This window comes from Pongo abelii, chromosome 19, assembly GCF_028885655.2.
Source record: "Pongo abelii isolate AG06213 chromosome 19, NHGRI_mPonAbe1-v2.0_pri, whole genome shotgun sequence".
Taxonomy (NCBI): Eukaryota; Metazoa; Chordata; class Mammalia; order Primates; family Hominidae; genus Pongo; species Pongo abelii.
In genome coordinates, this window is record NC_072004.2 from 68,632,493 (window position 1) to 68,655,690 (window position 23,198).

At 46.8% G+C, this 23,198-nt stretch overlaps 1 protein-coding gene across 11 annotated transcripts in view; it reads left to right on the plus strand.

Moving 5' to 3' along the window:
- The first annotated feature begins 4,893 nt into the window (after nucleotides 1-4,893).
- SOCS7 (suppressor of cytokine signaling 7) overlaps nucleotides 4,894-23,198 on the plus strand; it is a 54,846-nt gene continuing 36,541 nt past the window's right edge. The window contains exons 1-6 of one of the 11 annotated variants that reach the window (XM_054546498.2): nucleotides 4,894-6,072; nucleotides 14,745-14,809; nucleotides 17,780-17,884; nucleotides 18,336-18,437; nucleotides 19,315-19,445; nucleotides 20,910-21,078. In XM_054546498.2, coding sequence (XP_054402473.2) covers nucleotides 5,102-6,072; nucleotides 14,745-14,809; nucleotides 17,780-17,884; nucleotides 18,336-18,437; nucleotides 19,315-19,445; nucleotides 20,910-21,078 — 1,543 coding nt within the window. In that variant the 5' untranslated portion in view covers nucleotides 4,894-5,101. The remainder of the gene's footprint in view (nucleotides 6,073-14,744; nucleotides 14,810-17,779; nucleotides 17,885-18,335; nucleotides 18,438-19,314; nucleotides 19,446-20,909; nucleotides 21,079-23,198) is intronic. The other 10 variants (XR_008519595.2, XR_008519596.2, XR_008519592.2 and 7 more) reach the window with 10 other exon arrangements.

Below are 23,198 nucleotides of genomic sequence, written 5' to 3' on the forward strand. Positions count from 1 at the left end.
GGAGATGGAGACCATCATGGCTAACACGGTGAAATCCCATCTCTACTAAAACTACAAAAAAATTAGCCGGGTGTGGTGGCAGGCGCCTGTAGTCTCAGCGACTCAGGAGGCTGAGGCAGGAGAATGGCGTGAACCCGGGAGGCGGAGCTTGCAGTGAGCCGAGATCGCGCCCCTGCATTCCAGCCTGGGCGACACAGCGAGACTCTGACTCAAAAAAAAAAAAAAAAAAAATCAGCCTGGCCAAGATGGCGAAACCCAGCCTCTACTAAAAAAATACAAAAGAATTAGCCAGGCGTGGTGTTGGGCACTTGTAATCCCAGCTACTCTGGAGGCTGAGGCAGAGAACTGCTTGAACGCAGGAGGCGGAGGTTGCAGTGAGCCGAGAGCACACCACTGCACTCCAGTCTGGGCAACAGAGAGAGACAATGTCCCCCCCCAAAAAAAAATTGTGGAGACGAGGTCTCACTATGTTGTCTAGGGTGGTCTCAAACTCCTGGGCTCAAGGGATCCTTCTACCTTGGTCTCCCAAAGTGTGAGGATTACAGGTGTGAGCCACTGTGCCAGACCTTAAATTCTTTAAGTCATCCTTCATAAAAGTTTTTAACTAGGACTCTATCTCTGTAGGGACGATTTTTTTTTTTTTTTTTTGAGACAGGGTCTCGCTCAGTCACCCAAGCTGTAGTGTCTATCACCCAGACTAAAGTGCAGTGACACAATCACGGCTCACTGCAGCCTCCACCACCAGGACTTGCTTAATGGATCCTCCCACCTCAGCCTCCCAAGTAGCTGAGACTACAGATGTGTGCCATCATGCCCAGGTAAATATATATATACATATATATATATGTATATATATATACACGTATATATATATATATACATATATATATACGTGTATATATATATGTATATATATATACATATATATATATATACACATTTTTTTTTTTTTTGGCAGTGGGGATAGAGATGGGGTTTTGCCTTATTGCCCTGGCTGGTCTCAAACTCCTGGGCTCAAGTGATCCACCCACTTCAACCTCCCAAAGTGTTGTGATTATAGGCGTGAGCCACTGTGCCCACCTTATTTTCTATTTTACTTTTTTGAGACAGGGTTTCTCACTCTGTCACCCAGGCAGGGGTGCAGTGGCATGAACACAGCTCACTCCACCTCTGACTCCTGGGCTCAAGTGATTCTCCTGCCTCAGCCTCCCGAGTAGCTGGGATTACAGGTGAACGCCACCACGCCCAACTAATTTTTTTTTATTTTTTGTAGAGATGAGGTCTCACAACATCCTCACAACATTGGGTCTCTTTGTTGCCCAACCTGGTCACAAACTCCCAGGCTCAAGTGATCCACCTACCTTGGCCTCCCAAAGTGCTGGGATTATAGGCTTGAGCCACCACGCTCGGCTGAGGACCATTTTTATAGTGCTCAGTGAAAGAGGTATATTTAGACATAAAATCAGCTCAATAAACATAAATTTGGCAGGGCGCAGTGGCTCATGCCTGTAATCACAACACTTTGGGAAGCTGAGGCAGGTGGATCACTTGAGGTCAGGAGTTTGAGACCAGACTGGCCAACATAGCAGAACCCTGTCTCCACTAAAAACAAAAAAATTAGCTGGGCCTGGTGGCATGCGCCTGTAATCTCAGCTACTCAGGAGGCTGAGGCAGGAGAATTGCTTGAACCCAGGAGGTGGAGGTTGCAGTGAGCCGAGATCATACCAATGCACTCCAGCCTGGGAAACAAGAATGAAACTCTGAGGCTGGGCGCGGTGGCTCATGCCTGTAATCCCAGCACTTCGGGAGGCTGAGGCAGGTGGATCAACAAGGTTGGGAGTTCAAGATGAGCCTGACCAACATGGAGAAACCCTGTCTCTACTAAAAATACAAAATTAGCTAGGCGTGGTGACGGATGCCTGTAATCCCAGCTACTCAGGAGGCTGAGGCAGGAGAATCGCTTGAACCCGGGAGGCAGAGGTTGCAGTCAGCCAAGATAGCGCCATTGCACTCCAGCCTGGGCAACAAGAGCAAAATTCCGTCTAAAAAAACAAAACAAAACAAAACAAAAAACGAAAAGAATGAAACACTGTCTCAAAACAAACAAAAAACCCAACACAAATTCAAGTCATACAAATGCAAAGATACACCCTCTTTGCTTGGAATTTAACTTTCAATGTTTTTTCTAGGATCTGGGCTGCGGAAATGGACAATTATGGAAATAGGAAAACTCTACCCTATGGCTTGCCCTGCCTTAGAAAGAGCTCGTGTGTGTTCCCCTGTACCTCTGTGCACTCCGTGCAAGTAGAGATACTCCAGATAACCGACACAGTCCTCTTCTCCCGCGGCCAGGAAAGCAGCTGGACAGCAGAGGGCGATGAAGAGCCAGGGACCTTGCCTGTAATCAGCTTGTAATGGGCTCTAAGGCCAGAGAATTTCTGAGAGAGAAAGCTAGGGATCTTGGGTAGTCTTCTTAGGCCTCAGGTGTTGTGTGATTCTATAGCAATTTCTCTTCTTTTATTCATTTATCTATATAGAGACAGGGTCTTTCTCTGTCACCCAGGCTAGAGTGCAGTGGTGTGATCACAGCTCACTGCAGTCTCCACCTCCTGGGCTCAAGCAATCCTCCTGCCTCAGCCTCCTGAGTAGCTGAGACCACATCTGGACACACCACCATGCCTGGCTAATTTTAACATTTGTTGTAGAGACAGTGTTGCTATGTTGCCCTGGCTGGCCTTAAACTCCTGGCCTCAAGTGATCCAAGACCTGCCTTGGCCTCCCAAAGCGCTGGAATTACAGACGTGGGTAAACATGCCCCTCTCAATCGCTCTTCTTCAGAAACCTGAGTGACACCTGAGAGGCAGCCAGGGGAAGAGAATGAACTATCTGGAGTCAGAGCTGGTTTTGATTTTCACTGCATCCTTTTGAATTGAGTGACTTTAGCTAAATAACTCACTGAGGTTTACTTTGTCCCTTTATGTGTGAGGAAAGATAATTAATTCTGTTGTGCAGAATTTGTCTCAGGAGACTCTTAAGGGGCTTAAGGTTGAACAGCAATTCCAGGCACTGTCCTTGGCACTGGAGAGTCCACAACGGGCAAAAAGCAAACACGGCTTCTGCCCTCATAGAATTTACAGTTTAGTAGGGAGGACAGCTTTTAATCAACTGACCCCACAGACAGACTGCAAATTACACCTGCGCAAGTAAGTGCAACAAAGGAATGATCTCAGAGCCTGGGGAGGAGGAAGGGCCCAGGCAGGGAGATTTCCCTAAGGTAGTGAGGAGTGAGTTCAATCTGAAGGATGAGTAGGAGTTTACTAAGCAAAAAGGGAAAAGTCTTGCAAGAAAAGGGAATAGTTTTTCTTGCCCACATGTGTGGGAGCCTGCCGCAAGGTTGATGGGAACGCAGGGAACAGAGAACAAGGTGGAGCTTAGCGGAGGATGTGGCTAGAGAGGCAGCGGTTAGATCACACAGGGGTCAGATCACAAGATCACACATTAGCCTAAGAACAATGGGAAACCATGAACAATTTTAATCACAGGCTATGAACACATTTCCATTCTGAAAAGGTCCCTCTGGTTGCAGGACTCAACCCTCCACCCTCTTCCCCTCAATGCACCCTCAGGTATTAGAAGTCACTGAGTTCTGCGGCTGATCCTTCCTCCTTTTCCCTTGCATCTCTCAATATCTCCCACTGGGACTATTTCAATGGGCTCCCTGCCTCCAGTCTCACCTCCTCCACACAAAAAGCTTGATCTTATTTGATCCTCACAACATGCCTGCAAGCAAGCAAAATTGCAATCCTTATCCCTATGTAAAGATAAGAAGGCCAGGCGCGGTGGCTCACACCTGTAATTCCAGCATTTTGGGAGGCCAAGGCGGGTGGATCACCTAAAGTCAGGAGTTCAAAACTGGCCTGGCCAACATGGTGAAACCTTGTCTCTACTAAGAATACAAAAAATTACCTGGAGCGAGGCAGGAGAATTGCTTGAACCCGGGAGGCAGAGGTTGCAGTGAGCCAAGATCGCGCCATTGCACTCCAGCCTGGGCAATAGAGCAAGACTCCATCTCAACAACAACAACAACAAAAACTTAATGTGTTGTCTGTAGCCGTTACATTATGAATAGCACAAAAATTGAGTAAATATTCTTCCAGTATTTGAAACCGTTTTCTGACTCAGCAAAGAAGTTGCTCCCATCATTGACAATCCAGTTAAGTTTTGTCTTTTTCACTTTTATCAACCAACATTCACCTTTACAATTACACTCCTTGGTCAACTGCAATCACAGTTTGGCTACCCATATAAGAGTTTGGCAAAAATCAATGAAAGCATTCTGTGAGAAAGAGTTATATGGAATTTGCCAATTTACTATTACTTGTAAATTGTGAACTACACATCCTTTATGTCAGTAAAACTTAACGACAAATTTATGTACCTATATAGGTGCATACATTCCCTTTCTCCCCCCAGAGAGCTGGTTGTTACACATTTATCAGTACAGCACTGGGTCTAGAACACGATTCATGTACTGATTCCACAAACATTCACTGGGTGCCAGGACGGAGATACAGATTAATGATGAAATGACTCAGCCAAGGTCACACATCGCAAGCGGCGTAGGTGGGAGAACCATATGTGCTCCCAAGGCCAGCGGCGCGCTCCCAGGACCAGACCATGGTTTGCAAGGCCTCTCCACTCTACCGAATGGGATGGCCTGGGCCTAGGCGCCCAGGAAGTGAAAAGCAAGGGCCGGGAAAGGAGACCAACGCCAGCCAACAGACCGCTCACCGCCAATAGCGGCCGGGGGCGCGCGACGTCACTCGCCGTGGAGGCCAGCGCGAGCACGCCCTGGGGAAAGTGGCGTGGCTAAGCCCTTCCGGAAGTGACGTCGGTTTGGGGGCGGTGCTCGGCGGTGGCGGAGCGCGGCCTGGGCTCGCGCTGGGCTCCGCGCGCCCCCCGCCCCCTCTATGAGGCAGAGGCCGCGGCGGCCGTTAGCGCTGTCGCTCCGGGGGCCGCGGCGGGCGGGGCTCCGGCGGGGCCCGGCCTAGTCCCCACCCCAGCCCGGCTCCCAGCCGCCCGCCCTCCCTCCCTCTCCCCGATGCAGGGGGCCGAGCTCCGGGATGGCGAGGCGGCGGCGGCGGCCGCTTCGTACCGCGTCCTGAGCCGCCTCCTCGGCTATGGAGAGGCGGCCCCCGAGCCAGGCCCGCCGCCACCGCCCCCGGGCCATGGCCCCCCGCCGCCACCCTTCCTCGCGCGGCCCGGCCCGCGGGGCTCCCGGCCGCCGCAGCTGATGGTGTTCCGCAACGTGGGTCGGCCGCCGGAGGAGGAGGACGTGGAGGCGGCCCCGGAGCCGGGACCCTCGGAACTGCTGTGTCCCCGGCACCGCTGTGCCCTGGACCCCAAGGCCCTGCCGCCGGGCTTGGCGCTCGAGCGGACCTGGGGCCCGGCGGCTGGACTAGAGGCGCAGTTGGCGGCTCTGGGTCTCGGGCAGCAGGCCGGGCCGGGGGTCAAGACAGTCGGTGGGGGTTGCTGCCCGTGTCCGTGTCCCCCTCAGCCGCCCCCTCAGCAGCCCCAGCCGCCTGCTGCCGCCCCGCAGGCCGGGGAGGACCCCACGGAAACGAGCGACGCGCTGCTGGTCCTGGAGGGCTTGGAATCGGAGGCCGAGAGCCTGGAGACTAACAGCTGCTCGGAAGAGGAGCTCAGCAGCCCCGGTCGCGGAGGAGGAGGGGGCGGCCGGCTTCTGCTGCAGCCCCCAGGCCCTGAATTACCTCCGGTGCCCTTCCCGCTGCAGGACTTGGTCCCTCTGGGGCGCCTGAGTAGAGGGGAGCAGCAGCAGCAGCAACCTCCCCCGCCCCCGCCTCCTCCCGGGCCCCTCCGGCCACTCGCGGGTCCTTCTCGGAAGGGCTCCTTCAAAATCCGCCTCAGTCGCCTTTTTCGCACCAAGAGCTGCAACGGTGGCTCCGGCGGTGGGGATGGGACCGGCAAGAGGCCTTCTGGAGAGCTGGCTGCTTCAGCTGCGAGCCTGACAGACATGGGAGGCTCTGCGGGCCGGGAGCTGGACGCGGGGAGGTGAGACCGGCCGGGGGCTGGCCGACAAACTTCCTTTTCTTGTTTGGTTTCCCTTTTTATCTATTGCTACCGCGATCCTGACAGTTCTTAAGATAGGGTCTTCAGGAGGAGGCAGAGACTTGGGACCAAAGGTGGTAACATCTCGCATAAGGTCAGCGCTAATTGTGGAAACAGCTTTCACTCTTAAAGAGTGCACACTCCATGACACTTCTCAGCTGGTTTGCATCTCTCTTGTTGGAAGATGGTTTCAGACCGTCGTTCCATCCCCACCCTGGCATGGCTTTTTAAGTTTTTCCAAGGTGGCTGTGTGCCATTGTCCCTGGAAGGAAGATTGCTGGAAATGTTTGGCCTTTGGGGCAAAAAGCTGGTGTTGCATCTTGACCGCCTTGCTTATTCTGTGTACCAGCACCGCCCTCCCTTCACACTCATGCATGCAAATGACAGGAGAATCTTCAAATGCAATTGTAGGCCAGCAATCAATTGGACACCTCTATTCAAAGTTTTAATGTTTTTCTGGTTGTTCCCTTAGATGAACTTGGCATATCAAACTTGGGTGCTGACCACTGTCTCTGAGAATAGAAAACAGGAGACCGGGCACAGGGGCTCACACCTGTAATCCCAGCATTTTGGGAGGCCGAGGAGGGCGGATCGCCTGAGCTCAGGAGTTTGAGACCAGCCTGGGCAACATGCGAAACCCCATCTCTACAAAACAAACAAACACACAAAAAATTAGCCCCCATCTCTACAAAAAAAATACAAAAAATTAGCCGGGACTGGTCCCAGCTACTCGGGAGGCTGAGGCAGGAGGATCACTTGAGTCCAGGAGGCGGAGGTTGCAGTGAATAGTGATCGTGCCACTGCACCCCAGCTTGCGTGACAGAGTGAGAGCCTGTCTCGAGAAAATAGCTTTGCGCTCTCTCAAAGCCTTTTGAGAATTCTAAGTACCGGTAAGATATAGACAAGGTAGAGACAGGTACATGAGTTCTAAGCCAATTGATGAAAATTCCAAATGTAGACGTTAAGTTTTTTTCCTGCATTTCTGAGGGGTGGACTGATCTTTGGCATCCAGTGTTACATCTGTAGCGTTGGTTTACAAAGCTGTCAGCTTTGGTGTCAGTGAAATGAGTTACCTTGTGGTAACTGCCATTGTGGTTTGTACTGCTTTGAGTGGGTTCTCAGAAAGATTGGAATGGGTTTTATTGTGGTTTACGTGATGGATTCTTGAGACATACTGGCAGCCATAAACCAAAGCTAAAGAACAGGTATACATTGATAACCTTACTGTGAACTAAGATCACTTGGGGAGCTTTTTGAAAAGCCTAAGAGTTTGAATTTTTAAAAAGCTCCCCAGTTGATCCTGAACTGGGAACCACTCATCCATAGACTTCTGTTTTCAAGGGAACTCGGGTACTCCAACAAGAAAATGTTGGGTGGATTTGGCTTTCTTGCCCTTTCTGAACAGCTGTGCCATGGGCTTATCTTGGGGATCAGGCCAAATCCAAACTTTCTAAAGAAATCAGTGTGTTGCCACTTTAGGTAGGCCAGTGTTTCTGCTTTGCCTCCCAGTGAATTCATGCTGGGAGTTCAGATCTTGAAAAGTGGGTGGCTGCTGAAACAGCTTTTCTTGTGGTAGGCTCTGTATTCGATGCTCCACTTACCAGCACAGATGAAATTTTCATCAGATGCAGGGGAGGGCGGGATTAAAGCTATGGGTAATGACATAGAATAGATTGCTAATTTTCTTGTGGTTTGTCTTGCCTTTGTTCCATATTGACCAGGAGTTCGTCTGAGATTCCAGAGATGCCAAATACGAGGTGTGGCGTGAAATTAGCTGCTACGTCTAATAGATTAGGAAGAGGAAAAGGCATATAACATTATACGGTTTTTTGCCTTTGGAAGCAGAATTTAATGGTCATTGGCTGCTCTGTCACCAACCCTCACACTAAGCACAATACAGATTTCTGCCGCAGAGCAAATTGGGCTGTAGCTTTGCAAAGAAGCTTAGTTCAGGGCACTGGAGAATTACATTTTTTGGTCCAAGGGCTTTTTTTGATGAATTGGAGAAGAGCTAGTTATTTGCGTATAAACGTTTGGTTGACTGCTGTTTGGAGGCAGCATGCTGTATAGAGAATGTGAAAGTCTAGATTCCATGTAAACTCCAACATCAGCTGGGAGATGACCAAATTTGTCATCTTCATGCTTCCCTTTTTCCCCCATCTGTAAAATGGGTGAGCGTTGACTGTCTTGTTCGTGTCCTTATAAGAGTAGATTGTCGAGAAGAGAAATCTAGTTGGAATATTTTGTGCTTTTTAGAAGATAAGTAATAGGACTGAGCTGGTAAATTTTTTAATGCTTAGGATTTGATGCTGCTTGTGAGCTTTTCGACAGCTTACTATGTGCCAGTCTTGCTGGCAGCCTCGCAGCTGTGAGAAACTTGGTGAGTCTGGCCAGGGTAGTTGTGATTTCTGTGGATCTGCACCTCCTAAGTCCGCAATAGTGGGAGTATGAGTTTGGATTTTTAGCTTGTTCTCTTGTTTTGATTGGTAGGACCTGGAAATGGTGAGAAATTTCAGTCTTTTGCCAAAGGGTATATGCCTTTGTCCTCATTGTTGATTGGAGTTAATTATGGGCTTCTATAGTCTTTGCTGTATAATTTGGGGCTTTTGCAGTAACCTCTGGGCATAATTCCCTTGGCTATTCCCAACATCTGCCTTCCTACAATCATTTTAGAAGGTTTAACAATTCCCACATTTTAGCACTAAGCAAAACTTCCTTTTAGTTGCTTTTGAGTCTGGTAAGTGGACCTACCTGGATATATTGTCTTCAGTGTAGTATGAGTTAGCTTAGAGAACTCTTTTTGTTTTGTTTTTTGTTTTGAGGTGGAGTCTTGCTCTGTCACCCAGGCTGGAGTGCAGTGGTGCGATCTTGGCTTACTGCAACCTCTGCTTCCTGGGTTCAAGTGATTCTCCTGCGTCAGCCTCCCCAGTAGCTGGGATTACAGAGGCCCACCACCATACCCGGCTCATTTTTTTATTTTTTATTTTTAGTAGAGCTGGGGTTTTGCCATGTGGGCCAGGTTGGTCCCGAACTTCTGACCTCAGGTGATCTGCCTGCCTTGGCCTCCCAAAGTGCTGGGATTACAGGCATGAGCCACCAAGTCTGGTCACCTTAGATAACTGTTTTTAAGTGAGGTAAGAAATGGGTCCACCAGTTAGGTGTGGTAGTGCGCACCTGTAGTCCCAATACTCGGAAGGCAGAGGCAGGAGGATTACTTGAGCCCAGGAAGTTCAAGGGCACAGTAAGCTATGATGTGCCACTGCACTCCAGCCTGGGCAACAGACCCAGACTCCATCTTTTTTTTTTTTTTTTTGAGGGGGCGGAGTCTCACTTTGTTGCCCATGCTTGAGTGCAGTGGCCTGCTTGGCTCACTACAACCTCCGCCTCCCGGGTTCAAGCCATTTTCCTGCCTCATCCTCCCGAGTAGCTGGGACTACAGGTGCACGCCACCACGCCTGGCTAATTTTTTGTATTTTAGTAGAGACGGCGTTTCACTGTGTTGCCCAGGCTGGTCTCGAACTCCTGAGCTCAGGCAGTCCGCCCACCGCAGTCTCCCAAAGTGCTGGGATTACAGGCATGAGCCACCACGCCCAGCTGACTCCATCTCTTTGAAAAGAAAGAAAGAAAGAAATGGGCCCAGCAACTAATCAGGTTTCTGTTCTGGGGAACTGGGCTAGGGCTTATAACACACATATGTTGGAATTCAAAGAGCTGGGCTTGATGCCTGTGGTCCTCAGTGTAATCTAGCATTGCTATTTCAGGAAAACCAGTGGAGTTCCCATGTCTGTTTCTCATATGTTGAGCTGATTGCCTTCCTTTGGATTTGGTGAGAGATCTAATTTGATCTGACCATTTTGAATCATCACGTAATACACACTTGGTTGGAAATAGGTACCTTGTTCACTTTTCAAGATTTGTTTTTTACCAAGTTAACAGATGAGGCTATTACTGGCCGTCTTCATGGTAGTGAGGTGGAGAAATGGAGGACGGTTCTGTAGTGGTTTCCTATCTATTTATTTGGGGGAAAAAAAAACAAAATATAGAATTCTGGAAAGAGAGGCAGGCTGCTTTGGCATCCATTTGGGGCCCTGCTGTCGTGGACAGACCTGGCAGATGTGAGAAACCTTTTTCATTGTATCCTTGGGTCTTCAGGTCTAAAAGGATCTTTTTGAGTAATAGCATGACATGCTGAGAGCAAAATGATTTTATGGTGTGATGAGGAAGTTCTGATTTTATGTTTGGGTTTTGGGTCCACACACTGTTGATCTTTTTAACTATTTTTTCCATGAAGTGGTTGTGGTTGGCAGCTCTCCTTTAGAACGAACTCCTGGGCTTAAAAAAAAATCTCTGTCCATTCGAATCCTGTGCAGTGCTTCTCACTCCTTAACATTCTCTCTGCCAACATCGTTTCTAAGGTTTTAGACCTTGGACCATGCCTCTTGGCTTTTCCCTGGAAGTTCCCTCTATAGGTTCTTTAGTTGGTTTATGATGGAGTTTTGGATCTGACCTTGCTGCACAGATGTCTGTGTATTGGAACTAAAAATGAACACATGGTTTTTGTGCCTGTAGCACATGAACAGACACTGGCTTATGACGTGTTGGAAATGGCACAGGCTGGCTGACTTGGCACCGTGTGCTTTAGCAGGGGCAGAGGTACATTGGAGCTGTAAAATCTGGTATTTGGACATCCTAGTTTGGAAGTTACTTTAGAAAAGGACATGTGTAAATCTTAGGGCATCAGTACAGGGGATTTATGGGCAAGATAGGTTATTATTATTTCATTGTTTTTATTTTAGGTTTCAAGGAATTTGAAAACTGGCCAATGGTTACATCTATGTGTTGTTGTTCTGTCTAGTCTAATGCTTTTAACTCCTTTATCCCATAAATCTGTTGCAGTACAGTTAATAATTTGCAGGGTAGAAGTGGACAGAGGCATCCTGTTTTTTTGTTACCTACAGCATAGGCAGTAATTTAGCTGACACAAAGGACTGCTGGCCTCAAAGACCTTTGCCTAAGGCCTTCTGCCCTGTCCTTTTCTGTCACCTGAAGCACAGCCCACCAAATGCTATTCTGTCCCACCCTACTCCTCCAGTCTTTGTTGCTGCTAAGATGAAAGTGGCCTACTGGCAAAGTTAGAGGGGTATAACTTTGCACCCTAATGCTTGTTGAGGTGATCTGGGGAAGAATAAATAACATGGGAATGTAGTATAGAGGATTAGTTTAAAATGTTATCTGAAATTCCTTTATTCATACTGCTCTCCAAAATATAGTGTGTCAGCTTAGAATGGCCTTTTATCATTCCAAATGGTTCATGTATACAAAAGGGGATATATAAAGTGTATGTCTTTGAATAATAATAAAATACAAACATACGTACCCATCACTAAACTTAACAAATAGAATGTTATCAGTACCTTTGAAGAGTGTTGCTTTCTAATTACATCTTACCCCTCCCCCAGGTAACCGCCATCCTCAATTTTATGTATTATTACCTTGCTTTGTTGTTGTTGTTTCTTTTATTGTCATCTAGATTGGTTTTTTCATGAATGACTGCCATTAGAATTCTCTCAGGATCCTTGAGACAGATACTGCTTTGGGTTTGTAGTTAGGCTTGTCTCCCCAAAGAGAGAAAGAAGCATGCATATTTATTAGTAGCCTTTTAGCCTCCTGGACTTTAGACCTTTTACCTTTCCAAGCATCCAGCCATGAGGCCCCCTTATTTGCCAGGAAAAACCATTCTGGCACTCTCGAACAGCTCTCCCTGGATTCAGATGTTTTTCTTTTTCTAGATCCTAGAAACTATGATTTTTCTTCTTCAAAATGCCGGGGGTGGGGGAGAAGATGAGCTGAAGTGAGAAGGCCTCCGCAAGATGTGTGCATTTGGGTCCTGCCGTTCTTCAGTGCTTGGCACTGAAGAGACTCGTCCCCAGCATGGGCAGATGGCAGAGTAATGCAGCTTCCTTTGAAAAGAGGCAAACGGCCAAATGGCTGAGGTGTGAACCTTTTGAAAGGCCAGTGCTTTAGGTTTCTACTTGCTGGGTTTAATGTTGTACCCACAAGTTATCAAATAAAAATCAGCTTGGAAGCTCTTCAGCAGTCCTAAAGTTCATGTCCAGTGGAATTAACATTGCATTCCATTCCTCTGGATTTTTGGAACTAAGCTGCAGTCATGAGCCACTTTTATGAGCAGAGAAACTGTGTGGCCGTATCTTATTTTTATGTAGCCACCTCTCCTGTGGGTGCTGTGGGTGGAATATTCATAGTGAGCGTGATCATCAGACCCCTCAAGTATGGAAGAGGTTGCCAAGGGAATGTAAAGCTAGGTCAGGAGAAAGACGGACCAGGGTTTCAGCTCTTTCTGAATAAGATCTTCATGGTATGATTTTAGAATTTTGTTTGAGGTGAATTCTGAGAAGCTCAGACATCAGTGTTAAAACATAAATGCATAAATATCTTCTGAAGTCAAATAATTTAAAATAGAATTTCATTTTGGATTTTCTTTGCTTTTGCCCCTCTCTATTGGTGCAGTTTATAGTTGAAAAGAGTTTAAGTTCTATTTAGACCTTTGGGTAAGAGTATTTTTGGAAGGTGAGCCAGCTATAATGCTAGGAGACAGGCACTCAATTCTGGGGTAGGATTTTCTTTAAGTCTGTTTTACTGTTATTATTTATATATATTTATATATATATTTTTTAATTTTTAAATTTTAAATTTTTTTTTTTTGAGACAGGGTCTCCGTCACCCAGGCTAGAATACAGCGGCTCAATCATGGCTCACTGCAGCTTTGACCTTCCCAGGTTCAGGTGACCCTCCCACCTCACACTCCTGAGTAACTGGGACTAGAGGTGTGCACCACCATGCCCAGCTGATTTTTATATTTTTTGTAGAGACGAGGTTTCACCATGTTGCCCAGGCTGGTCACGAACTCCTGGGCTCAAGCAGTCTGCCCACCTCAGCCTCTCAAAGTGTTGGGATTACAGGTGTGAGCCATCGCACTGGGCCTGAGGTATAATTTATATACCGCAAAATTTACCCTTTTAAGTGTCCAGCTCTATTAATTTTGACAAATTTATATATAGTCATCATAACCTCTACCATAATCAGCATATAACATATTTGTTTTTCTTTTTTCTTTTTTTTTTTTTTTGAGATGGAGTCTCACTCTGTCACCCAGGCTGGAGTGCAGTGGTGTGATCTTGGTTCACTGCAACCTTCACCTCCTGGGCTCAGGCAATTCTCCTACCTCAGCCTCCTGAGTAGCTGGGATTACAGGTGCACGCCACCATGCCCAGCTAATTTTTGTTTAGTAGAGACGGGGTTTCACCATGTTCGCCAGGCTGGTCTCAAGCTCCTGACCTTGTGATCCGCCCACCTTGGCCTCCCAAAGTGCTGGGATTACAGGAGTGAGCCACCATGCCCAGCCAGCATATGGCTTTTTTTTTTTTTTTTTTTTTTACTTTATTTTGAGACGGAGTCTTGCTCTGTCGCCCAGGCTGGAGTACAGTAGCGCGATCTCGGCTCACTGCAAGCTCCGCCTCCTGGGTTCATGCCATTCTCCTGCCTCAGCCTCCCAAGTAACTGGGACTACAGGCGCCTGCCACCACACCTGGCTAATTTTTTGTATTTTTAGTAGAGACAGGGTTTCACCGTGTTAGCCAGGATGGTCTTGATCTCCTGACCTTGTGATCCGCCTGCCTTGGCCTCCCAAAGTGCTGGGATTACAGGCGTGAGCCACTGCGCCCAGCCAGCATATAGCATATTTCTATCACCTCGACAAGTTCAGTCATTCTGAGGTGAGTTTTTTTAGTTTAACACACTTCTGGCCATAATGTCTTTGTTGGAGTCTTTTGAGTTTCTTTCATTTCTTGCTGAAAAGCCACTTGAAAGTATGGTAAGAAGTGAGTTATCTTTGGTATATTAACCAAAAGATCTGGGTTTTCAGACTGGTTCCCTGAAACAGCATCAAGAAGTCATGGGGGGGGCTGTGTGAGTGGCAGCTCAGAGAGGAATGGGCCCTCTTGGATGCTAGGCAGAGCCCCTAATCTGAGGAGGCCCACTTAGTAGCTGATGGCTTTGACCCATGCCTTGGGGCAATTGTGCAGAAATCAGAGGTCTTCAAGGTTGAAGACTGCACGTGCATCCTGCAGTGCTATTCTCAGGTCAGAATCTGTTCCTTGGTTCACTTTGGGATGACCTATCCTATAGGCAAGCCCAGAGGGAAAATTTGCTCTGAGCTGGTGCCTGTTCAGGTCAAGAGCCCTTTCCTTGGCTCCCTGATGGAAATTAGCTCTGCATCAGACTTCCTTCCTCTTGAAATGGACTTGCTAATTACCACTCAAGGTGTTTTACTCTTTTAATGTACTGGGTATGGTGAGCTCCAAAGGGATTTCTCATTGCTTTGTAGGTTGGTGAATTCTGTAGCCAAATCTATTTAAGGAATTGCCTTAATTATTTCATTCTCCCCCTTTATTTTATGCTTTATTACAAGAGTGTTGCTGACAACGACTAGGGTTTGCTTTATTTCTCAGTGCATCTGGAACTGAGTGTTGTGGTGACTTAAATGCATATGTGTTCATTTCTCCCCTCTATTCTCTCTCTGCTTTCTCACTCCCTAGGAAACCCAAGTTGACAAGAACTCAAAGTGCCTTTTCTCCGGTCTCCTTCAGCCCCCTGTTCACAGGTAAGGGTAATATCTTTCTGTCTTCTGACATCTGAAAACAGGGGCGTTCTCAGACCTGTTGGGAAACACTTACAGATGCATCACAGGGAGCTGTAGGCGTGTCTGCAGTTATTTCCTTCATTCTATGCTTAGTGGGTTTGGGGTGAGGCTATTTTTATGGTATGGAATGTGTTCTTGACTTTGGATGCTTTATAGTTGGAGGTAAAGGCTGCTTGTTGGTGATTAGGTGGCCTGGGTGGCCCTAGCAGTTATGCAGTGCTTAGTTCAGCGTCATCACATATAAATTAAAACTAGGAATTACAAATTTATGGGCTCACAGTGCGTAAAAGACTCTCTAGAAGTCATACAATTTCTGTCTCTGCTTCCAAGGGAGTTCATGGGTTATCTCATAAAAATGATCCATGATTATCTGGTCTATTTTTAAAGACTTTTTTGGGCAGAGGGGATTACATGAGCTCTTGTCTTTTTAGGGGCTTGCAGTTCCTGCAGCTGTTAGAGTTCTTTATTGTATCTAATTTAAGTCTGCCCTCTTGCAGCAGGGAACACAGTTGCTAAACTAGGAAGGCTGTAGAATCTCCTTTGGATGATGGGTAACTGCCTTCTCGTTTCGTAGGGAGCTTTTTCAGAGCGGGAGACCTTCTGTTATGTCAGTCACAGGTGAAGCTCCTGCATGAATAAGCTGTAGAAAAGTGGGGCTTTGCCCATGTCTCAGAAACTGAGTACTTCTCATTGGTTGTGACTGAGAAACCTTTAAAAAAAATCCCAATCTCAAACTCCTTTGGATATCATGTCCCTCAAAAAGGTGATTGGAAGACTTACGATTTGGGAATGGTTGCTTCCAGGAAAATGTTAAGCAGGCCAATGAGACTTGCAGCTGGGTAGACTGCTGTGAACTGTCAAAACAAGTGAATTGGTACCTGTATAGGCATCTACTGTAGTGGAGAAGGAGGTCTCTGTTCAAGCCCAGAATTAAAAAATCTTATCTTGTGATACCATGTCTTTCTAGTTAATCGTTGTTTCCTCATTAAAGTAAGGAACATGGCTGGTCACGGTCACGGTGGCTCATGCCTGTAATCCCAGCACTTTGGGAGGTCGAAGTGAGCAGATCATCTGAGGTCAGGTGTTTCAGACCAGTCTGGCCAACATGGTGTGAAACCCTGTCTCTACTAAAAATACAAACAATTAGCTGGGCATGGTGCCGCACGCCTGTAGTCCAGCTACTCGGGAGGCTGAGGCAGGAGAATCGCTTGAACCCGAGAGGCTGAGGTTGCAGTAAGCAGAGATTTTGCCACTGCACTCCAGCCTGAGCGACTGAGCCTCTGTCTCAAAAAAAAAAAGGAACACCACCTACATTTGTAGTTTGAGGTTCAGGTCAGCCTCAGCCCTCTTGAATGACATCCTTTATGTTAAGTGCCCTACCAGTAGTCTAGACTGCTCTGGCCTGTCAGGAAACACACTTGTCTGGCTCCATTGCATTGCTCTGGGCAGCCAGGCTCTCAGTTACCAAGCTGTATAGTGAGTCTGGTACCAGCTTTCTAGAACTTCCACTGATGACTTTTGTTTGTTTAATTTTGGCACAGGGCCTCACTTTGTCTCCCAGGCTGGAGTGCAATGGTGCAGTCTCAGCTTACTGCAGCCTCGACCTCCTAGGCCCAAATGATCCTCCCACCTCAGCCTCCAGAATAGCTGGGACTATAGGCATGCACCACCATAACTGACTAATTTTTTTATTTTTGTAGAGACGGGGTCTTAATGTGTTGCCCAGGCTGGTCTTGAACTCCTGAGTGCAAGTGATTCGCCTACCTTGGCCTCCCAAAGTGTTGGAATTACAGGTGTGACCCACTGCACCTGGTCTCACTGATGACTTTTAGAAGAGCTTTTCTGTTTATCTTAATTAGTATTCAAGACCTTTGTAAAAAAACTGTGTATTTAGGTCCTGAAAACCCAGTTTCCTTTTGGTAGATATTGGTCACCTCATTTTCTTAACGGGGAAACATTAAAATACTAGCTGAGGGGCTCATTCAGCCTTGAATTTAAAAAAAGGTGTTGGAAGGAACACCCTAAGGGCTAAATTAGAGAAATCCTGAGTTCTGACCTGTGGATAAGGCCTGCCAAAATAACCGTATTGCTGGCTATCAGCTTGTGTTCATATTAATAAAATACCTTTCATCCTCTCGTGACTCAAGTGGAGAGGGAATAGACAGAGTTGGGTGGCAAGGAGTATTGTATATGGCAGGGAACAGAACTGCATGACATGCTGGGAAGAAGAGAGGCCATGTGCCTCCTCCCACCAAGTTCCTATGGAGAAGCTGCCTCTTAGATTACCTGACTTTTGTCTGACTGTGAAAGTAGTTAATTTTTAGGACTATAAATTGTACTTTCAGCTTTTGTAGCCTCAGCTATTAAGAACAGATATCTTATTCAGGTAGATTCTCTTATGTGTGAATACTCTGGAAAATCAAGATATGGACTGCCCTCTAGGAAGAAGTTAAGACTAACATTGGGAACTTTATCTGCATTCAGCTTACCGTATAGTTCTTAGGTTTTCTGGCCCTTGCTTTCCATGTCTGTTTGGGCATATAACAAGCCACTTGGCTTGCTTCCTAAGGCAGAAATTGATACACAATTCTGAAAAAATAAATGGTATGGGTTCCATTGGATAAAGAAGACCCCTTGTTTGAGGGTACGTTGTAAGTCAGTGGCAGAACCAGAATTAGATGGTTTTTCCACTGTCAGTCCCATGGTTTTGTCCTAAAGAATCCTTGACCCTTAACAGGGCAAAGGAATGATAGAATTTAAAAATTGACTTCCTGGTGTTGGGGTGATTTCAGCCCTGGGGGCATTAGGTTTTGAGCTTTCTGAGAGCAGCAGACCCCCAGCCTCGCCTGCTTGCCCTTTCCTTCCCTTTGCTTTCTGCATCAGCTTTGGGCAAGGCGCTTCTGTAACTTGCTTGCTCCATGAATCCCTCAGGTGAAACTGTGTCGCTTGTGGATGTGGACATTTCTCAGCGGGGCCTGACCTCTCCACACCCTCCAACTCCCCCTCCTCCTCCGAGAAGAAGCCTCAGCCTCCTAGGTATAGTTTCTTCCCCTCTCCGCCTTCTTTCCTAGTGGGAGGGTGAGCTCCAGGGACTTGTTCTTTGCTGGGGGCCGACCACGCTTCTGGGTTTCCGATGATGACTCAATTATTTCCCAGCTCTTTCTCAGCACCCCATCATCTCCCTAAGCAATTAAATGGGTCTTACCCGCATGCTGTAATACTTACTATGCATATATTAATTCAGTTTACATTTATCTTGCCTTGAACCCACTGATATTGGGCTGCATTAGGAATATCCTTACTACCCCGCTTTCCAAAAGCAAACCAGAGTAAGATGATTGTTGCCCTCTGTGCAAAAAGACTGGGTGAAGGTTGGGCCATCCTGCCCCAGAGGGCAGCCTGATAGTCCTTCTCCCTCTCCTCTGCCTTCAGCGTGCTCATTCTGTGCTCACATTTCTGAACCTCTTGCTTTTGTTCTCTCTTCTAGATGATATCAGTGGGACGCTGCCTACATCTGTCCTTGTGGCTCCGATGGGGTCTTCCTTGCAGTCTTTCCCCCTACCTCCGCCTCCTCCACCCCATGCCCCAGGTTAGCTTAGTCTAGAGGCAAGACTTGTAAGAGTTGGGAGTACAAAGTGATACTTTGTACCATAGAAGGATGGGAGAAATCTATTTATGGAAATAACAGCTTAGTAGAAAGTTTAAATCTTTTCCCCTTGGCTGGACCAGACTCCTTGGAAATGAGGCCGAGAACTGGTTTTCCTAACCCGTTTTCTTTATGGAGGTCAATCTAATTTTTGTTAGGGATAAAAGACTACTGAATTTTTCATCAGTCTTTGCTGCTGAGACTGTTTTGCAATCCTTGAGTAGATATCACTTAAGAAACTGCCTTAATCTCAGGATAGTGAGGTTTAATATGTTGGTGGTTTTCAACATTCTGTGGTTTTTCTAAGCTTTTAGTATTTACTGCAGCCTTGTAAATAAGTACCAAGCATTTAGCAGCCCATGCCTGCTTTGCCAGCTTACAGTACCCAAGGAATAAAATGAATGAAATCAGCATTCTTTTCTACTTGCCTGGCAAAATCATTACTCTTCCTGGGCAAGTAAGTGAGTCACTATTTCCAAGGCTGCCTTATCGGCACTTCACTTCGAGGTGGGAGAAGTTGGAATCGCTCTAGGCTGGTGAAGCCCCTGAAGTAGTCACCTTAGTCAGGTTAGTGAGCAGCTCCCCTCCCCCTTTCCTGGGGTTAAGTGCCCCCACCCATCCTTCACAGCTTACACAAGCCCACACAGCTTTTTGTTCCAGCCCATCCAGCTCTTTCCCACTGCTTTGGCTTCTACCCTTTCCAGCTTAGCTTCTAATGCCTTGCCCTCTTCAGTTAGCATCCTCTGTTTTTGGGGGAGGGTCTATTTGTGGTTGGGAGCAGTGAGGGTAAACAAGTGACCACCACTGTCTTGCCCTGCAGATGCATTTCCCCGGATTGCTCCCATCCGAGCAGCTGAATCCCTGCACAGCCAACCCCCACAGCACCTCCAGTGTCCCCTCTACCGGCCTGACTCGAGCAGCTTTGCAGCCAGCCTTCGAGAGTTGGAGAAGGTAGGTGGTACCTAAAGACTGACAGGTCACTTCTCCCGTTAGCTAAATTCTGTACTCGGACACACCTTTATTTATTTGTTTATTTATTTTTAGAGACAGGGTCTGGCTCTGTTGCCCAGGCTAGGGTGTGGTGGCATAATCATAGCTCACTGTAGGCTCGAACTCCTGGGCCAAAGGATCCTTCTGCCTCAGCCTCCCGAGTAGCTAGGACTGCAGGCATGCACGACCAAGCCCAGCTAAAATTTATTTATATTTTTTGTAGAGACTGGTCTTGCTGTTTCCCAGGCTGGTCTTGAACTCTTGGGCTCAACGTGATCCTCTTGCCTCTGCTTTCCAAAGCTCTAGGATTATAGGCATAAGCCACCACACCCAGCCCCTGTTTATTGTTTTTAGAGGAAGAATAGTTTACTTGCTTCCATATTTACAGTGACAAAAACAGTGTGCTCCTGCTATTAGTTCCATGAGATGTAATAAAATTGAATTTGGGGAAAAAATTTGGACATGATAAAGGTTGTTGGAGAAATGTTTACATAGTCTAAGCTGATTTGATAGATTAACTGACCCAATTCCCTCTTCTTTTCTTGGTAGGGTCTTTGGTAACAGAATTGTAGAATTATTATTCTTTGTTTTTTGTTGTTGTCTTGTTTTGTTTTTGAGACTGAGTTTCGCTCTTGTTGCCCAGGCTCAAGTGCAGTGGCGCAATCTCGGCTTACTGCAACCTCCACCTCCTGGGTTCAAGCAATTCTCCTGCCTTAGCCTCCCGAGTAGCTGGGATTACAGGCGCCCACCACCATGCCCAGCTGATTACCGTATTTTTAGTAGAGATGGGATTTCACCATGTTGGCCAGGCTGGTCTTGAACTCCTTGACCTCAGGTGAGCCACCTGCCTTGGCCTCCCAAAGTGCTGGGATTACAGGTGTGAACCACTGCGCCCAGCCGGTTTTTTTTTTTGTTTTGTTTTGTTTTGTTTTTTTTTGACACAGAGTCTCACTGTAACCCAGGCTGGAGTACAGTGGCTCAGTACCAGCTCACTGCAACCTCCACCTCCCGGGTTCAAGCGATTCTTCTGCCTCAGCCTCCTGAATAGCTGGGATTACAGGCATGTGCCACCAAACCCAGCTAATTTTTGTATTTTTGGTAGAGATGGGTTTTCACCATGTTGGCCAGGCTGGTCTCGAACTCCTGACCTCAAGTGATCTGCCCGCCTCAGCCTCCCAAAGTGTTGGGATTACAGGCATGAGCCACAGCTCACGGCCAGAATTATTATTCTGTTACCTTGGAGGGCTAAAAGTGTAGTGAGCCTGATGTTCATTGCTAATGGTTGAGACACTTGTAAGTGGCTTTTACCTATTGAAATATTTTGGAGAGAATGCAGAGGGTTCTCCCATATTAAGATAGATTGCTCTGAAAACTTTGACATTTCTCTGTCCTGATAACTAGTGGACTGCTTCTTGTCTTTGATAGTGTGGTTGGTATTGGGGGCCAATGAATTGGGAAGATGCAGAGATGAAGCTGAAAGGGAAACCAGATGGTTCTTTCCTGGTACGAGACAGTTCTGATCCTCGTTACATCCTGAGCCTCAGTTTCCGATCACAGGGTATCACCCACCACACTAGAATGGAGCACTACAGAGGTAAGAGATGCTGGTAATAGAGGCTTCTTCCCCCCTTGACTTGCTCTACCTTTGCTGTCTGACTTTTTTGTGGAAGAGATTCATAGGAATGGAACTACAAATAGGGGAAAAATTATCTTAGACTCCGTTGAATATTGATATGAGCGCTGATTTCCGTCACTAGAAGAAATGGAGGGGGTAGGGAAGGTAGAGTAAGGGTTCCATTTAAAAGTCTTGTCAGCAGCATCTTGTTTCCTAAATAGGAGGGCCTGAACAAAACTGTTGGAGAGGCTCCCAAGAAATGAGCCGGTAAAACTCTTTAGGTAAAAGGAAGAAAGAACCTAGGACCATTAGGCAAATTCTCACAAGCTTTGTTTGTAATTAAACTTATCATCTAGAGATATTTTGTTAAATCACATATACAAAGAGGGTGAATTTAATGTTGATCCTGTAACTGTTCTGTTCTGAATTTCTTTCTTTTTTTTTTTTTTTGAGACAGAGTCTCGCTCTGTCGCCTAGGCTGGAGTGCAGTGGTGCGATCTCAGCTCACTGCAACCTCTGCCTCCTGGGTTCAAGTGATTCTTCTGCCTCAGCCTCCTATGTAGCTGGGATTACAGGCATGTGCCACCATGCCTGGCTAGTTTTTGTATTTTTAGTAGAAACAGCGTTTTACTGTGTTGGCCAGGCTGGTCTTGAACTCCTGACCTCAGGTGATCCACCTGCCTCGGCCTCCCAAAGGGCTTGGATTACAGGTGTGTCTGAATTTCTTTGTCTGATAGTCACTTTCTCCCAGGCAGCATGGTAATAATTTCCTCTTTTTGTCAGTGTTGTAGTCTCTTAGGAAATATTCATTAAAATGTTGAGAGTTTGTGGGATCAACATGCTTTAGACTATCTGCCATTCTTCTAGTGGTACCTCTTCCTTTGTGATCAGGTGGTACTTCATGTGCCAGTCATGCCTAGAAGCCAACTTGTTAAACACAGCTCTCTGGATTGACTTTGTATCGAGATATTCTGTATTTAATTTGGGCCAGAAACTTGTGATGGTCATTGATTCTGAGGCTGGGTAATAAATCCTTTGTCAAAATACCTGTGTATGCTACAAATTGAAAAAGCGTAGAGAACTTTGGTGTGTTTCAGGGACTTGCTTCCCATCCCTCACAATCTTCCCATGGTGGTCAACCTTAAGTGAATGCTCTGAGACATTGCATCTGAGGTAAGAGCCTCTGTCCTGTGTCTTCTCAGGCCCCACAGCATCTTCCCCACTCAGCCCACACTGCATCGGGTTCTCTTGTGAGGCAGGAAGTAGCTGTTTAGGTCAGCATAGCTTTGTCCATGGTTTCCTCTGTACCCACTTCTAATAACACGAAGAGAAAGGAACTTCAATCCAATGACCTGGGAATGAATTAGATAACTAGGTGGGATAGGTGAGGGGGACTGCCTCCTGTTCCGCTGTTTGTAAAAACAAAAACACACAAGCAAAAAAACGAAATATGAAGCAGAGCATTTCAGAGTGAAGTATTTTGTTAAACCTATTCAAATGACTAGGCCCTGGGAATTATAAATAAATACTTGACCTTTAAGTTATTGATAGGTGAGATGCCAGGAATAAGAGGGCTTTCAAATAGTTCTCCGATTACTTTTTTTTTTTTTGAGATGGAGTCTAACTTTGTCACCCAGGTTGGAGTACAGTGGCACAATCTCGGCTCATTGCAGCCTCCACCTCCTTGGTTCAAGCAATTCTTTTTTTTTTTGCTTTTTTTTTGAGACAGAGTTTCTCTCTGTTACCAGGCTGGAGTGCAGTGGCGTGATCTCGGCTCACTGCAACCTCCGCCTCCCGGGTTCAAGCGATTCTCCTGCCTCAGCCTCCCACCCGTAGTGGCGCCCGCCACTATGCCCAGCTAATTTTTTTTTGTATTTTTAGTAGACACAGGGTTTCACCATGTTGGTCAGGCTGGTCTTGAACTCCTGACCTCGTGATTCGCCTGCCTTGGCCTCCCAAAGTGCTGGGATTACAGGCGTGAGCCACTGTGCCTGGCCGGGTTCAAGCAATTCTTTTAACTCAACCTCCCAAGTAGCTGGGATTACAGGTGTGCACCACCACGCCCAGCTAATTTTTGTATTTTTAGTAGAGACAGGGTT